The 17,220-nt window shown below is 47.5% G+C and overlaps 2 protein-coding genes and 1 pseudogene across 6 annotated transcripts; 1 reads left to right on the top strand and 2 right to left on the bottom strand.

Annotated features, from left to right (window-relative positions):
* Positions 1-6,210: 6,210 nt before the first annotated feature.
* LOC120712335 (probable alpha,alpha-trehalose-phosphate synthase [UDP-forming] 9) lies at positions 6,211-13,130 on the top strand. 2 transcript variants are annotated; one of them, XM_039998095.1, is made up of 4 exons: positions 6,211-6,461; positions 9,893-11,948; positions 12,048-12,321; positions 12,415-13,130. In XM_039998095.1, exons 2-4 carry the CDS (start codon positions 9,967-9,969, stop codon positions 12,748-12,750), a joined length of 2,592 nt encoding a protein of 863 aa, XP_039854029.1. In that variant the 5' UTR covers positions 6,211-6,461; positions 9,893-9,966; the 3' UTR covers positions 12,751-13,130. The 2 variants fall into 2 exon arrangements, with proteins under 2 accessions (XP_039854029.1, XP_039854030.1); XM_039998096.1 differs by lacking the exon at positions 6,211-6,461 and adding an exon at positions 7,684-8,361.
* LOC120713426 lies at positions 7,080-8,919 on the bottom strand (annotated as a pseudogene).
* Positions 13,131-13,676: 546 nt separating the features above from the next.
* LOC120712334 lies at positions 13,677-16,713 on the bottom strand. Of its 4 annotated transcripts, none has more exons than XM_039998092.1 (4): positions 16,109-16,713; positions 15,619-15,819; positions 14,637-14,731; positions 13,677-14,550 (listed from the first exon to the last, which is right to left on the bottom strand). In XM_039998092.1, exons 1-4 carry the CDS (start codon positions 16,500-16,502, stop codon positions 13,999-14,001), a joined length of 1,242 nt encoding a protein of 413 aa, XP_039854026.1. In that variant the 5' UTR covers positions 16,503-16,713; the 3' UTR covers positions 13,677-13,998. The 4 variants fall into 4 exon arrangements, with proteins under 4 accessions (XP_039854026.1, XP_039854027.1, XP_039854028.1 ...); XM_039998093.1 differs by having other exon boundaries at positions 13,677-14,554; positions 16,097-16,680; XM_039998094.1 differs by having other exon boundaries at positions 13,677-14,554; positions 16,109-16,673.
* Between the last annotated feature and the right edge of the window lie 507 nt (positions 16,714-17,220).

Genomic DNA, 17,220 nt, shown 5'->3' with positions numbered 1-17,220 from the left:
CGGAATGTACGCCGCCGGCCCGGAGTGAGGAGCATTTGCGAAAGGGTCCCCTTTGCGAAACGAGCCTCTGGGATCCTCGGAATCGCTCCGGGGTCCTCGGCCTTGGCTCTCGAGACCTGCGTGCTATGCTAGTACGTTGGCGTCCCTGTCCCGGTCTGAACTGAGCCGTGTTTAGTTCTTTTTGCAAATTTTTTTTAAAAGAATTTTATCAATTTGAAGTATTAAATGAAGTCTATTTATAAAACTTTTTGCATAGATGAGTTGTAAATCGCGAGACGAATCTAATGATGCTAATTAATCCATGATTAATTAATAATTAGTAGATGGTTACTGTAGTATTGCTGTTGCAAATCATGGATTAAGTAGGCTCATTAGATTCGTCTCGCAATTTACATCCCATCCATGCAAAAAGTTTTATAAATAAACTTCATTTAGTACTTCAAATTAGCAAGATTCTTTTATAAAATTTTGTGTTTTTGTGCTTACGGGTGGGAACTAAACCTGGACTGAACTCAACATGGACTGAACTCCATGAGCAAGAGCGATCCCGTCACGCTGTCGGCAAGCGGCGTCTCGCTCTCGGCCGACCAACCAACCAACCAACAGCCTCCTGCTCCTCGCGATCTGCTAGCAGCGGCCGCGCCGGCCGGCCGGTCCGGTGAGGCGGTGACCCCCAGGTCCTCCTCCCCAGTCGCTAGCTGCGGCAGTGCTGTGCAGTCAATGCGCGGCGCCGCAGTCCCCCCGGCCGGCATGGCGCGCGCACGAGCGCTGTCTGTCCCTCGTCGTCTCCGTCCCGCCGTGTCTGCCTACTTGCGAGTACTAGGCGTAGTACGCGTACGTACGTGCCTTTGCGGTCGTGCGCGCGCGCGCGATCAAATCCCATAGATCTCGTCGTCGTGCGGCGGCGGCGACGAGATCCTTTTGCTCCGGCCGTGGGCCTGCGCGGTTGCAGCGTGCGGCGTGCAGTGCGCTGGCCGCCGGACCCATGCCGTCGAACAGCGTGGCGGCGGCGCCGGTGGCGGGCCGCGTCGCGATAACAGCTATCGGCCATGGCCAATGCCTGGTCGTCTGGTCCTGCTCCTGCTCCTGCAGGGAGCGCGCCGCGCCGCGCCGGGGGAGTTTTGCCGGAAAGAGGGATGCTGGTTGCTGGAGGCCGGAGCCGGACAGCATGCTCGTCTCCAATCTCCATGCCTGGACAGACCGGCCTACCACCGAAACCGTAGGGCGGGGCCCACCTACTGCTGCTGCTAGCTCGTCGCCATTTCTAGGCCAGGCAGGGCTAACCGGGGGCCCGGCCCAACGCGACTTGCTTGACTTTTGCCTGCCCGGCTGCCCGGCACCGTTTCCATGGCCGTGTTTGGTTTTTTTGGAAATACTGTAGCACGGTTTGACCGCTAATTTAGAGTATCAAATGAAGTCTAATTACAAAACCACCTCCACAACCCCCGTGTAAATCGCGAGACGAATCTAATGAGGTCTCTGACCGCGCGATTAGAGGATGGTTACTGTAGCATCACTGTAGCAACCATCAATTAATTACCACCACTAGATTCGTCTCGAAAAGTTACACCCATCCCTGAAAAGGTTTTGCAAATAAACTTCATTTAGTATTCCATGCGGATGTTCGTCTTTTTGTGTAAATTTGATTAGACACTCTCCTCTTACGGTGGGGCCAGGCTGCTTCCAGAACCGGTGTGCAGAAAACTCGAAAGCCGCGAGGGGCAACCTGCTAAAAGCGGCGAGGCCTTATCCACTTGACGGTGCCAGCTCGGACGTCGCGTGGTCGGGCCGCAGCGGCGCGCCGACCGCCCCGCCCTCCTCCTCGCGTCACGCGCCTCGCGTCGAGTCTGAGTCGTCGCCAGTAGAGATGGCAGCGGATCGGCTTCGGTGCGGGTATCTGCGGGTTTCGGTTTTTCGGGTTTCGGGTTTGGTATTGGTTTTTCGTCCACGGTTTTCAGGTTCGGGTTTGAGTTTGGTTTCGGGTTTTGATTTCCACCCGTGGATATCCAATGGATATCCGAAATAAATTATTTAGAATTAAAACTAATGTTTTATAATATGTTAATGATAATTTGTTTACTTAGACTATTAAATTTATTGAAAGTTGAGTCATGAAAATATTTATTATTTGTTACCTCTTATTTATACATTTGAATGTGTATATTTATCCTCGGGTTTCGGGTATCCATTCGGGTTTCAGGTATCCGCGGGTATGGTTTTGGTGATGGATTTCCACCCGAATCGGTTTCGGGTTCGGGTTCGGGTTTCGATTTCGGGTTTCGGTTTTGGGTGCACGGAGACTCCACCTGATCCGAACCCGACCCGTTGCCATTCTTAGTCGCCAGGGTTAACGAAACCGGTGGGAACCGGTCCGGTCCGGCCGGTATCAAACCGGCCCCAATTCAAAATTCAAATTTGAATTCAAAAAAATAAAAATTCTCAAACCGGTTATACCGACCGGTAAACCGGTCAAATCGGCCGGTAAACCGATCAAATCGGTCTACTGGCCCCAATTCAAAATTCAAATTTGAATTAAAAAAAATTAAAAATTCCCAAACCGGTCATCCCGGTCGGAACCGGTTGCACATGCAATTTTAAATTTGGATTTGAATTCAATCAGTTTCCACTGGTTTACGGTCAAACCGGTCTGATAAACCTCTACGCGGCGATCAGACCACACCGGTCGGATTTGTAAACCCCGCGGCTCCGCGCCCACCGGTTCCCAAACTACCGAACCACCCCAGCTAATCCCGATTCTGCCCTCCTAACCGCGCGCTAATCACGCGAGGATCCCCCGTCCCCGCCCCTCGCAGGCGTTCTCGAAAAGACGCGGCGGAGCCGCCCAGCCGGGCGGGGGGCGGGCTACAGCTGTAATTAGTCAAACCCGAAGCGCACGGCCACCGGCTGCAGCCTCCGTCCCCGACACGCGGGCCCGGGCCCAACCGCACCACCGCCTGTCGGCGACCTCGGGTGCGGCACGGCCGCTTGCGGGGTGCGCGGCTGAGCTGGCGCGCTTCGCAACCCCCCCCCACCCCGGGGCCCGCGGCTTTAACCAACGCTATCCGCTCCCGGGTTCCGCACCCCCGACCCCGGGGTTGGGCCGTATTTACGTGGGGGTGCCACTGGTCGCCGCCCATAGCATGGCCCGAGTATATCCCTGGAATATACCGCTGGAATGGATTATTATTAGATTAATAATAATAAAACGGGCCTTTTTCTGGTCTTGTTTTATTAGTGGTGCTGTTGGAGTTCCTCTCCGGCTCCCTTGCAATAAAGTAAATGGTTGATTACGGGTGTGGGATGAGATTAGTTAGATTACTAATCGGTTAGGGAGGGGAAGAAGTTCTTTGTCTGGCTTTTGGTTCAGTCTAAAATTCTCATCGCAGACAAATTTATGAAGAGGGCTTGGCTGTGTGATCCAAATTGCCTTTTGTGTGACCAAGAACCAGAGACCGCAGCTCACCTTTATCTTCATTGTGTGTTTGCACAAGAAGTTTGGTTTCTGATACAAGGTTGGTCTAATGGTGTAGTGAAAACACCGGAAAGATGAGTTGATATCGAAGCATGGTGGATGTCTTCCTTACAGCTGATACCTCAAGAGCAGCGGAGACATGTAGCAGCCCTGCTTATGTACACGGTATGGAACATTTGGAAGGAACGGAATAGAAGAGTTTTTGAAGGGAGATCGATGACAGCTCCATTGGTTTTTGGCTGCATTCTATAGGAGTTGGGCCTGCGACAAGCAGCCTTTGAGAGCCCCGAGGGTCATGTAGTCCCTATGTTTTCCTTGCTTTTGCTGAGTCTGTGTGTTTTTCTGTTTTATATAATATTTTTTTAGACTTTTGTAAGACTCTGCTTCTCCTCCTTAAATGATTTGGCAGTGCTCCTGCCGATTTCTTAAAAAAAAAACTAATCGGTTTGGGACGTGGTGGGGCGAGGATGTGGATATGCTTGTATTACGCGCCAATGCAATGCACGCTTCCACTGCCCTTGCCGAAAAGTCTAAACCATGTGGGGAAGAAGATTTGGCTAGCTTAATCGCGTACTGATCCTGCCTACTAGTGGCGATTTGTTAAAAGACTGTCGGTGAGGTAAAGATTTCGCGCTTTTGGGGATATGTAAAGATGGACGAGCTATGAGGAAATGCCTCTCTGGTTAGAAGGAAACTGCGTCCTTCACGGGGAAATTAAAAATCGATGAGCCAATGGGTATGGATGAATGTGTGTGCGTGCTCCTTCGAGTCATAAATGAGTGACGACTTGACATCGACATAACCTTCAAAATATAGTTTTGACTAGTAATTGTTTTTATAATGTGTAATTTGGAATAAAATTTAAAATGGCTGACTTTGGGCAACCCGAACTCGTCACATTTGTGACAGGAGAAAAGCATATATACAATGTTTGATGCCAAATTAATCGCAGGTTTAACCATGGCATCGGAAGTTTTGAACCTTTTGGAAGAGTGTCCCTTGTAGCCCTGTACACTTGTCGCCTATCCTTTGTTGTTGTGCTATTGGGTCAAATGTTAAGGTGTCGTTGTCCCGTCTGGGATATCTTCCAATTATACTAGTGTAGTGTCCAACTAGATAACCATATGCCAACAAAGGATAATATTAAATAATGTACCTACCGGTCCGTGATATTTTGTTAATCATGGCACCCTAAAGATCAGAGATTAGCATGAAAGTAAAGTTTTAATTACTCGATTTTGACCAACTGAGGCTAAGCTATAGCTAGCGCTTTCGGTTCTTGCTTATCCTTCAAAGAAAATTTCGTTGGATGGATGTATGATGTGGAGATTAAGGATATATTTATGGTATACCATGGATAGGATTTTGGCGTGAGGTTAGAGAAAGTATTATAAAGAGCTGAGAGTTGGATGAGATCCTACGTGGGAGAGAGAATAGAAGAGAGAAGGGAGTAGGCGACTAGCCAACCGCTCACTTGAGTGGGCGAAGACGCCATGCTATTGGTAAGTGCTTTCTGCTTTGCATTAAGTAACTGTGGGCGTATGTTATTAGCCTTGCTCTTATGAGATGGAGTGTCAGCTTTTGCATACTTAGGAGTACAGTATATGTCTTAGAGCAAGCATTATAGCGGGTGAGAAGCTGCCGAAATCCTATCAGGAGGTGAGAGAAAACAGCTCACCACACGCCAGCAGAAACGGGTGAAGAGAGCTGCTCCTCAGTCTGATCCGTCCACATCACAGCTTAGCATTAAATCTTGGTGGTGTCTGTCGTTGTTGCACGCGACCTGGCGCTTCTCTCACCAGATCCGCCGACGAAACCACTAACCTTGCTCTTATGGTATCCCAAACATCTTTCCGTTGACATTGTCCTAGGCTAAAATGTAAAAAACGATACGCAATTATTTGGACAACCAATAGTCTCCAAGATGTTTCTCGACCACTATTTTCAGCTAGAATATATTTATAAAGTCAAGGATTATGACTTATGAAAATATTTTAAAACAATTCTATGCATAAGCTTTGCAATATCAACTTTCACGAGCATGTCAAAAACTGATATCGAAAGATTGACCACAAGCACGTCGAAATCAAAGCCACATGTTTCATGACTGGAGGGATTCACAACGTTCTTGTCGGATCGAATTCTCTGAAATTTGGTTGGTATTTGAAAACTACTTAAATAATTTCTCTCAATCATCTGTATAATCCATAGAAATGTCACGAGATTTTCTCCCAATAAGAAATCCTAAATCTTGAAAACTAAATAAACATACAATCCTTCAGCATCTAAAAGATGTTGATGATAAAAAATTTAAGTAATCATTCTCAGGAATCCAAAAACATTACTTCTTTTTTTGAAATCTAAAAAAAACACTACTTCTTTCTCTAGAGTCAATAACTATGTTTGGATTGTGTCTATGTATGTAAATAGCCATTTGTCGAATTTGTAAAACACAAGTAAGGATGTCATTATTGATCTAGAATCTGAAATCTTTAAAGACTCAAGCTGCCACCATATTTTCTCAAAAGAAAAAAATGCAAAATATAAACACTATCCAAAAGTAAAGAGTCAATCCTACCCGGAGACCATTGTACATGTCGTGAATAAAATATTGAACAGCCAAAAGGCAATCTTATCCTTGGTGGTATAAAGAGTAAATACGAGAAATCACAAGGGCATTTGCTCTCTATCCAAACACCTATGTTGAGTGTTCCCTCACCTGCAAAAACCTTTGCCTAAAAAAACGAGGCGCAGAGCAACTTCCCTCCTCCCTGTCTCGACATTTCTTGCGACCTCGCCCCTGTCCCTGTCCCTGTCGACCCCGGTTTGATGTTCTCGTAGAAGTAGAGAGCGAGCGAGAGAGAGAGAAACTGGAGTAGAGAACAAGCCCGGGGGAACAAGAATTCGGTGTGGAAGCGGAGGCGAAGGGGAGGAGGAAGAAGGGAAGCGCGGTGAAGGGCGAGCGCGTCGCGCGTCGTGATCGATCTCGGTGAGCACCGGGTAGCTCTGTGCTTTTCTTTGCGTTGCTGTCTCTTCTGGTTTCCCGGTCGTTCGTCGCGGCGGCGTAGGTCTGCGAAAGGTTCGATCTTGGGAGCAGTTTTGATCCCCATTCATAGTTCAAGTTTAGAGCGGCGATTTTTTTTAGGGAGGTCTTTAAATTCGTTCTTTTGGTTCGCCGGGGGTGGGGAAGTTGATTTGGTATTCGCCATCGTTGGTATCCAATGAAATCTAATGTGGAAAGGGGGATTTTTAATCTGAAAAAAAATTGATTCTGCCTTTTCCAATCTGCTTCAGGACATTCCCATCATACATTCTCTCCTGTTTTGCCTTAAACATTTTGATCTGTAGTTACTGCATTTCCGTACGGAACATTGCGGTCAATTTGGCCCTTTTTGTTGCTTCGGACGGAGGATGGACGGACATAGGAGTATACCTGTATACAGGGGTAGTACTTGTCGTTGCATTGTTCAATCTATATGCCCGTCGTGCCATTTCGTTTGTTACTGAGTAATTTTAGGATGCGTAGTCCCATATCTATCAAGTTTCATTTCTACTTTCCTCTGTTCATTTCACATAAGAAATTACCTGCTTGTTTAGATTCATTTCATGTTTGGCCACATTACTGTCAGATTTTCAAGGGAAAATTGGTCTCATAGCACTGAAAGAAGGCAACTTCTACAAAATACCACTAAAAAACGTTGGCCCCGTAAAATACCATCGAAAGTATGCGCCGTCACCTGAAAATAACATTCTGTCACGGAAGCCGTCCGTCTAGCTCATGCCCATCGTCCCGCCGCAGAGACCACGTCCAATGAGCTGACGTAGCCACGTAGGGGATGAAATCGGCGTAGCAGCCACTGCCAGGGACGAGGCTGATGGTGCGCGTGGTGTGTCCTTCGAGTTCGAGGTCCATGGCGACAACCATCTGTGCCGTGCGGTCCCACAAGACGACCTCGGCCTTTCCCTGCGAGCGCAGCAACGTGACGTCCTGGCGTCCCCTGAGGCATCCCCCTCTAAGTGGCCCGCCAGAGTCCATGCGCCGCCGCCGCTGATGTTGCGGCGCGCGAAGTCGAGGCAGATGACGACGACCGCGCTGACGCTGTTGTCCATGCAGGTGGCGCAGAGCGTGCCCTCCATCTCACGGAGCTCCCAGACGGGCCACTGCTGCACCTCCATGGGCGCGGGGACGAGGTCCGAGCACCCCGAGACGGGCTCGTAGCAGAGGAAGAATCCCATGGTGGTGTGCCAGAAGGTGCATCCGTTCGCGCCGATCCCGGACAACGAGACAACGGTCTCGGCCGCGGCGACCCCGGTGCCGATGGTCCACTCGGAGGTCCTAGACAAGGACTCGAAGGCGTAGATGGCGACGGCGACGTGGTAGTGGTGGTAGAAGCCGGGGCCGCGCTCCTTATCAGCGTCACCGCCGCCGCCGCGGTCAACGTCGTCGCCGCCGCCGCTGCCATCGACGTCGAAGGTGATGACGACGGTGGGGTCCCCCTCGGCGAAGTGGTGGCACGCGGGGGGCGGGAGGCGCGCGCAGGTGAAGGCGAGCGGGTTGGCGACGTAGTAGTCCCCGGAGGCCTTGCCGCGGAGGCAGATGAGGTCGCGGGTGGAGGCGGGCGCGGTGGCGTCCTCGCGGATGAGGGAGGACCGGAGGAGAAGGTGGGGTCCGGGACGAGCTGCTCGGCGCCGTGGTGGTCGTCCCCGGGGGCGGCGGGGTCGAAGGTAGCATAGCGGACGGCCCCGGCGAGCGTGTGGTGGAAGAGGCCCGCGAGCGGCCTGGGCAGCGGCGGGGCCGGGGCGGGTTGGCGTACTCGTCCTCAGCATCGTCATCGTCGCCGCTAGACGGATGGCTTCCGTGACGGTCCGTGACGGAATGCTATTTTCAGGTGACGCCGCACACTTTCGATGGTATTTTATGGGGTCAATGTTTTTTAGTGGTATTTTGCGGAAGTCGTCTTCTTTCGATGCTATGAGACCAATTTTCCCGATTTTCAATGTCAGATGCATACTAGTCTTAGTTCAGTTACTCTGCGTTTTTGCTATAGAAAGTTGATTACTATTGAGTAATTCTATTTTTGTACATGAATAGTTCCTTCACCTAGCAACCAGTCATCTGTAAAGATAGATATCTCCTTTCCCCCCACAGGATAGAACAACTTATTTTCCAAGTGTCAGTGTGTTATATGTTCGATTTTGATCAGAAAGCCAAATAGGCAAATAGTTTGCCCCAATTTGTTGGCCATGCCAAGTAGTGGGTATAATCTGCAGAGCAGCCATGGAGTTGTTTCAGCTGTACACTTATTGCCTTTTCGGTAGAAATTCCTCAAAATCATATATTCGCAAGCTGTTGCACTTAACACCATATTGCAGTTTCCATCAGTTTCTCTGATGCCAGCACGAGTTGCATGGTGTGCTGGATCAAGTTCCCGTGGCTGCTTGGCCATGCCCCCTTCAGTAGTATCTTGTGTAGGCCATTTCTTGCCAAAGAGGCATCGCAATAATGCCTGCTGAACCCCTCTGGATTGGGATGCCAAGTACTGTGAGCAAATAGGCATGAGGCTGTAGAGGTGTTGTGCTTGATAAGAACGGGGGAGGACTGAACTGAGGGAGTGGTTGCATCATGCTGATGGGGTGTGTGGTGTGGTACTGTAGTGGTGGTCCTGGTATTTCTATTTTTATGTTTTCATGGAAGGGCGCGTGGTCCAACCTGTTGTTTGATTAGTTCTTTTTGGAATGGATATTGTGGGCCACAACAGAAGTAAATGTGCTTTGTGTTTTGGATCTTTGGGGAGTGAGCTGGAATTGTGCCCGAGTGGTAGGTTGTAGAATAGCATCCTCATTCCTCCTCAATAAGGACTCAGGGTCTGACAATTGCATGCTATCATCTTTTTTCTTGTTGCCATTGTTGTGCTGGAGTGAAGTATTACTGTGCTGGTATGAAGTGCTTTCTTCTGTTCCTTCGTCAAGGCAACCAACTGAGATTACAAAACTGCATTTTGTATTTTTTAGACTACTCTGTGTGCGATCTTTTTCCGTGACCTGAGGTTCTGTGTTGATATTGTTCATATTTCGCTGCTTCAGATTCCTAATGCAGTAATGGAGTAACTTAGTTTACGTACTGTTTGTAACTAATCTATTGCAGTTTGCTACCATATGCACTAAAGATTTTATTGAGCAATTTATGTAGTTTGCATCATGAACAAGTGATGCAATGATTGCAAAAATACACTCCTGTAGACTCAGAATATTAGCTAATGACTTTCACTGTTTTTTGTCCATTATATAGTAGGAACTAATTATATTACACCAGTTCCTAGATTAATCCGTTACAATTGATACAGTTTGCTGAGAAACGGCAATGTCTTACGATACTTTACATCAAGGTTTGCTAATGTACTCTTTTTTATTGATTCACAGGAATTCAAATTGTACAGTGCTAGCTACTTTGATAAGAAGGCCCCAAGTTGTCTTGAGACAAGAACATTGAAACCATGGTTTCAAAATCATATTCAAATCTGCTAGACATGACCTCTGGAGATGGATTTGACTTTCGGCAACCTTTTAAGTCTCTTCCTCGTGTTGTAACTTCTCCTGGCTTTATATCTGATCCTGATTGGGATACAAGAAGTGATGGCGATTCAGTTGGTTCGGCATCTTCTACTGAGAGGAAAATAATTGTTGCCAACTTTCTTCCACTGAACTGTACAAGAGATGAAGCTGGACAGTTGTCCTTCTCATTGGATGATGATGCACTACTCGTGCAACTTAAACATGGTTTTTCGAATGAGACTGAAGTTGTGTATGTCGGCAGTTTGAAGGTTCAGGTAGATCCCAGTGAGCAGGACCAAGTTGCACAGAAGCTTCTTAGAGAATATCGATGCATACCTACTTTTCTCCCATCTGACCTGCTGCAGCAGTTCTATCATGGCTTCTGTAAACAGCAGTTGTGGCCACTTTTCCATTATATGCTTCCAATTTGCCTTGACAAGGGTGAGCTATTTGATCGCAACCTGTTTCAAGCCTATGTCCGAGCCAACAAACTTTTTGCAGATAAAGTTATGGAAGCAATCAATACAGATGATGATTATGTTTGGGTTCATGATTATCACCTCATGCTGCTTCCTACATTCTTGAGGAAGAGGTTACACCGAATAAAGCTTGGTTTCTTTCTTCACAGCCCATTTCCCTCCTCTGAAATCTACAGGACTCTGCCTGTAAGGGATGAAATACTGAAGTCGCTGCTCAATGCTGATCTCATTGGTTTCCAAACATTTGATTATGCTCGCCACTTCCTTTCTTGCTGCAGCAGATTGCTAGGCCTTCATTATGAATCAAAACGTGGTTACATTGGAATAGAGTATTTTGGCCGAACAGTGAGCCTGAAGATCCTTTCAGTGGGTGTCCATGTTGGTCGGCTTGAATCTGTCTTAAAGTTGCCTGCTACAGTTAGCAAGGTTCAAGAAATTGAACAAAGATATAAGGGCAAGATGCTGATGTTAGGTGTAGATGACATGGACATCTTCAAAGGAATAAGTCTGAAACTGCTTGGGCTGGAGCTTCTCCTGGAAAGAAATCCAAAGCTTAGAGAGAAGGTTGTCCTTGTACAAATTATCAATCCAGCAAGAAGCACAGGGAAGGATGTGCAAGAAGCTATTACAGAAACTGTTTCTGTGGCTGAAAGGATTAATAGAAAGTATGGTTCTTCAGGTTACAAGCCTGTTGTCCTAATTGACCACCGCATACCATTTTCTGAAAAGATTGCGTTCTATGCTGCATCTGATTGTTGTATTGTAAATGCTGTGAGGGATGGTATGAACTTAGTTCCATATGAGTATACTGTTTGCAGACAGGGAAATGAGGAGATTGATAGACTCAGAGGTCTTGACAAAGACACTAGTCACACAAGCACACTCATTGTTTCGGAGTTTGTGGGTTGCTCCCCATCTCTTAGTGGTGCTTTCAGGGTAAATCCATGGAGTGTCGATGATGTGGCCGACGCCTTGTTGCAAGCAACTGACTTGACTGAGTCTGAGAAACAGCTACGGCATGAAAAGCATTATCGCTATGTGAGCACTCATGATGTTGCTTACTGGGCACGCAGCTTTGCTCAAGATCTGGAAAGAGCATGCAAAGATCATTACAGCCGAAGGTGCTGGGCTATCGGGTTTGGTCTGAATTTTAGAGTTATTGCTCTGTCTCCTGGCTTCAGGAAGCTGTCTTCGGAGCACTTTGTTTCTTGTTATAACAAGGCTTCCAGAAGAGCGATATTTCTTGACTACGATGGTACACTTGTGCCGCAGTCATCAATTAACAAAGCTCCCAGTGCTGAAGTCGTTTCAATTCTTAACACCTTATGCAATGATCCAAAGAACAATGTATTTATAGTCAGCGGACGAGGACGAGATTCTCTTGATGAGTGGTTTTCTCCGTGTGAGAAGCTTGGTATAGCTGCAGAACATGGCTATTTTGTCAGGTATGCCAGTGAAAGTTATCAGCGTTGCTTCATGCTGGATTCTATGCCCCCTATACTTCTCACTTCTCAGGATATATGATAAAATATATGTGTTTTCAGGTGGAGCAAAGAAGCTGAATGGGAATCAAGCTATCCTAGTCCGCAACGTGAATGGAAGCACATTGCTGAACCTGTTATGCAGGTATACACTGAGACAACTGATGGATCCTCCATAGAGCCAAAGGAAAGTGCTCTAGTATGGCACTATCTGGATGCGGACCATGATTTTGGTTCCTGCCAAGCAAAGGAGCTACAGGATCATCTTGAGAGGGTGCTATCGAATGAGCCTGTTGTTGTAAAGTGCGGTCATTATATCGTAGAAGTGAAACCGCAGGTATATTCCCGTCGATGTGCTAAACATTTTGTTATTTCACTTCCTTGTTGGCTGCATCGCGTGCTAACTGAACAACTCATAACTCATGCACAGGGAGTTAGCAAAGGGCTTGCTGTTGACAAACTGATTCGCACATTGGTCAATAACGGGAAGGCACCTGATTTTCTGATGTGCATCGGCAACGACCGGTCTGATGAGGACATGTTTGAAAGCATCAACAGTATGACCTCCAACGCTTTCTTATCACCCACAGTACCGGAGGTCTTTGCCTGTTCAGTTGGCCAGAAGCCCAGCAAAGCGAAGTACTACGTCGATGACACCAGTGAAGTAATCAAATTGCTCAAAAATGTCACCCGCATCTCTTCTCAGCGGGAGGATGTCAGCCATGGACGTGTGACCTTCAGAGACGTACTTGATTTCGTGGAATAGGCACCAGCACCACCAGCTATTTTCCTGAAATTATTAGCCGCAAAGCATGTACATTCCATTGTCTCCAGTCCCTCAATGGTTCATTTTAGGAGGGTGTGTTTATCCAGAGGTCTTAGAGTAGCCGACAAGAATCGTCACCATTACAAGAACAGCAGAAATGCGAGCTGAAGTTCGCCATTTCTAGGGTTCAGGTGATGTATGTGTAGGCGATTTTGGTAGGGAAGGTGGGCTGTTGCTGGAGGTTTGCTGTGTGAAAGCAAAGCCTGTGGCTTCTGCAGCCATTGGTTGTCTGAATCTATTCTCCTGCTACTATATTGATGATTTTGTTGGTTCTTCTAAAACTCATCACTGTGAAAATTGCACTGTTGTTCCAAGACTCATTATGCGAGCTCACCATTTAGGATTTAACACCTTAGCCCTAAGGCCTGTTATCTTTATTCACGTGCTTCCTTTTCTCGAATAAAAAGAGCTGTATTTATTACTCTGAAATACGATTGCAACTCCCCAACACGTGTATAGGCTTTCAATCTCCACATACCAGGATGCTTTGATCATTTAAGCGAGTTGCAAGCTCATGGGCGCATGATTTTGGTCTCCAATACCTCCCGAGTCCGAGTACGAAGCAATCCTTCCGACAGTCTTATGTTATCGCAGTCCTTTATAAGCAAAAGCTTCAGGCTCTCTTTGTAGTCCAGGGTCTTTTTTCACAATCCTACAGAATCGAACGAATTACTAACTCGCCAAGAATGTGAGGTCATGTATTCCTTGCTGAAAAGTGGCACCAATTGATGTTAGGTACTTGCTAGGTAGCTTCAAGAAATCTGGTTCGTAGACCAGATCACAGCAACGTTCACCATTCATGGTTGCTACAACACTCTCTACCGACCAGCCAGCAACCGGATCATGTTAACAACTGCACACATTACTGGATGCTACGAAGTAGTTACAGAATAAGAATATAAGGCACCATCAGTTCATCACACGCACCTGCAATACCCAGGGTACATTACATGCCACGACCACTATATATATACTGAGTTACCAACACTTGGTACGCAGTTGTTTTACTTATTTACAAGGCAAACACTGGTGCTGGAGCAGTACATATTTTATTTAGTCAACGCCGGAGCAGCAGGCAGAACACAGTTACACAGGTAATCTTCTTCCTCCTGAATGCTCAAAGACCCCTGTTCTATTACTCGACATGAGCAAACGTGGGGAAAAGGGCAATCTCAGGCACAGAAAACCTTATTTATCTCCATGCACTCTCCTCCTGCTTATACTGTAACTACTAACAGTTAAGCTACAACGTTCCTCATGACCTGAAAAGCCTGACAGATTGGCCTCGATCATGTGATCTATCTTATTAGTGCTGACCTGTGGGGTGTAGACAAGCCCCATCAAGTCGTAGTCAAAGGATGGCTCCTTAGCCCCCGGACTATTGGCATGACTACTATCCTCCTTATCACCATCATCTCCAGCAAAGCTTATCAGATCCCCCTGCTGCTCAGTAGGAGCAAGAGGAGCTCTGTTGCGAAGACCAATGTTAGGGGAAGTGCTAGTCCTGCGTAGCTTAGGACGCCGATAAAGCTTACGGGGAACTTCTCGCTGTAACCTAACACTAGGTAACACCAAGGCAAGACAGCCACAACTAACTTGGATCAGTTTAAGGAGGAGGGTGTAGGCCATGGAGCTAGCAACTACGCTTTTTATGTCGCAGAAGCTGATCAGAGTCGCTTTCCTCTGGGTTCTCTGGTATTGCTTCTGCATCCTGCTGAAAAAGTGGTTGATGGAGATTTCCTGCCTACATGTTTCAGATTGAACTATATTAATTTCTGCATGTATTATCTCTTCTGAAGTAAGAATGAAAGCAGAAACATACTCACATTGATGGGATAGAAATGACGAACTAAAAACCCGATTACTGAACCGAGTAGTGCACAGAATATGGCAATGACCGACACCGATGTAGTACCCAAGCCTACAAAATCACGAGATGAACATCAATATTGTGATATTGGCACAGATTTTAGAAGAAATCATTAGCAAGGTCACTGGAGCAGCAACTACAGAGGCCATTTAGTGGAGTGGTTAGTAGTACATATTTATAATCTTCCCCAACAAAAGAAGAGCAGGGATCACAGGACATCATATCGCTGTTGTAACTAAAACAGTGTCAGGGCATTGCTAACAGAGTGTAGGGGAAAATAAGTTTTGAAACCAGAAACAAGGGGTGTTGAGGACAAACCACATTGTCGAATTTGAATCACGTAAAACATTCAATCTGTTATTTTAAAGTTAAATGTGGAAGCATTTCCAACAAATTATAGAGTATATAAAATACAAGTTGAATGATGAAAAACCCTGATACTGATGCATGCCCACTTGAGGGCTGAGGCAGACCACACATAATCAAGAAAGATGCTTATATACACTGGAAGAACAAGCACGTTTTAGTAGTAGCGGAGGACAGATTAAAGCTGAGGTATGGCACATGTAAGCTAGACAGAGCTCCAAGCCTCGATTCATGGTGGCATTGTAGAGAAAAATACTGAAGAAAGCATGAATGTATAATAGGATGAGACACTGCTAGCAAAACAAGGTATGGCAACAGCCACACCTTGCAATACCAGGAGCTCTGCCGCTACATTTTACTATTTTAGCAACCTTCGTGCACAGATAACCACACGCTTATTTGTAAATTGAAATACAGTAGCACTACAACGGATAGATTTTGCTGATATAAGATTTTGCTGATATAACTAGTGGCAATAGTAAAAGGTAATCAGTGGTACTAAAATATAATGGTTTACGGTGCCTATGTATGGGTAAATGTTAGAACATGTTGAAGGTCCATTTAGCATTTACCTGAATGTGTGTCATGTGCACAGTCTTCTGGCTTCAGATTGATTTGTCTAATCAGTCGATTCCCTCTGTCAGCAACTAACAATGCACATATTTTGGGGACATAAACGAGCTCAAAATCTGTTGAGAAGGTAGCATTCTGTGCCGGTCCATCCCTGCGACCAGACCCTGATGACAGTCCTCCGGCAATCGTAGTAGTATAACCTACCAATAGAAATTTGTAGCAAGAAATCAGGAGAAAGGAGGAAGTATAACCTACCACTATATCCCTGAATCCAATTGCTTAGCATAAATGCACAAGAAATCCCAAGCTGGCCGCATCACCTCGAAAGCAAGAGGCGTATACCATTGCAAACGTAACATAAATGCACTGCATCAGTCACAAAAAGGTCCCGGCCACCAACCAAACACTCCCAGCGCCACATCCACCGAACCCTAAACCCTACCGGAGGCTCGGAGCACGGAGGGGGGACGGGCGGACCCGGCCACTCACCGTCGGGCGCGACCTTGCGGACGACGCCGTGGACGTGCCTGGCGAAGCGGACGCGGTCCGCGACGTAGACGTTGTCGGCGGCGTCGACGGCGACGCTGCGCGGCCGGTCGAAGGCGGCGGCGAGCCCGCGCGGCGGCTCGCCGGGGGCGGAGGGGAGGGCGAGCGTGTAGAGCGCCGCGCCGGCGGAGTCGAGGAGGAGGAGGTCCCCCGCGCGGGGCCGCGGGAGGACCGCGAAGGGGTGGGGCCCCGAGGCCGGGAGCGGGTTGAGGTCGGAGAAGGTGGTAACCGCGTAGCCGCCCTCGAGGACGGGATCGGCCGCGGCGGCTAGCAGCGGGAGGAGGATGAGGACGAGGAGGAGCGGCGCCAGGGTGCGGACGGCGGGAGGCGGGGCCATGGCGGGGTGCCGCGCCGGCGGTGGCGGAACGCGGGGAGGTCGGGTGGTGTGGCTAGTGGAGTAGTGGGGAGTGGGGAAAGCAGCGTGACCCCGCCGCCCGGCCACTGAGAAGGCGCCGGCGCCGGCCACTGAGTCGCTAGAGGTGGGCTGCTTGCCTGCTTGTGCACGGGGGCCGAGCCGTCGAGATTAGAGTATGATGGCCCATGGAGATAGAGCGAGTGAGGACGCTACAACGATACAAATATAGGTTTTTGCGACCGTGTTTGAGCACAATTTTCATTAGAAGGAAGATACAAATATAGATAACTAGCTAGTGTCAAAATACAGGTAACTAATCTTTCAAAAAAAAGGTAACTAGCTTTTCCGTGTGTCTTGAGTATACTTCTTGATCTCCATGCTATTTTGGACTTCAGAAGCAATGAGACCGTGCGTATTAATCGAGTGTTTGCCACCTTATCCGGCCGGCCTCCTCTTTCATCCGCAGGCATTAAGCATCTGCGTAGATGCTGATTTTTTTTTGCTCTCCCTAGGTTCAAACGTAGCTTAAGCGCAAGTACAACAGTACAGACAGCTGCTGTCTTTTTATCACAAACAGACAACTGAATAGACAGCTTATATACACAAACTCATGGTGATTTAGTGCATAATTGATCTTTGTAGTCAGTTTGTTGCATAGATGAGAGAATGCACATTACATTCAAATAATTCGCATGAATCT

This window comes from Panicum virgatum, chromosome 6K, assembly GCF_016808335.1.
Source record: "Panicum virgatum strain AP13 chromosome 6K, P.virgatum_v5, whole genome shotgun sequence".
NCBI lineage: Eukaryota > Viridiplantae > Streptophyta > Magnoliopsida > Poales > Poaceae > Panicum > Panicum virgatum.
This window is presented reverse-complemented; position numbering and strand designations above follow the sequence as displayed.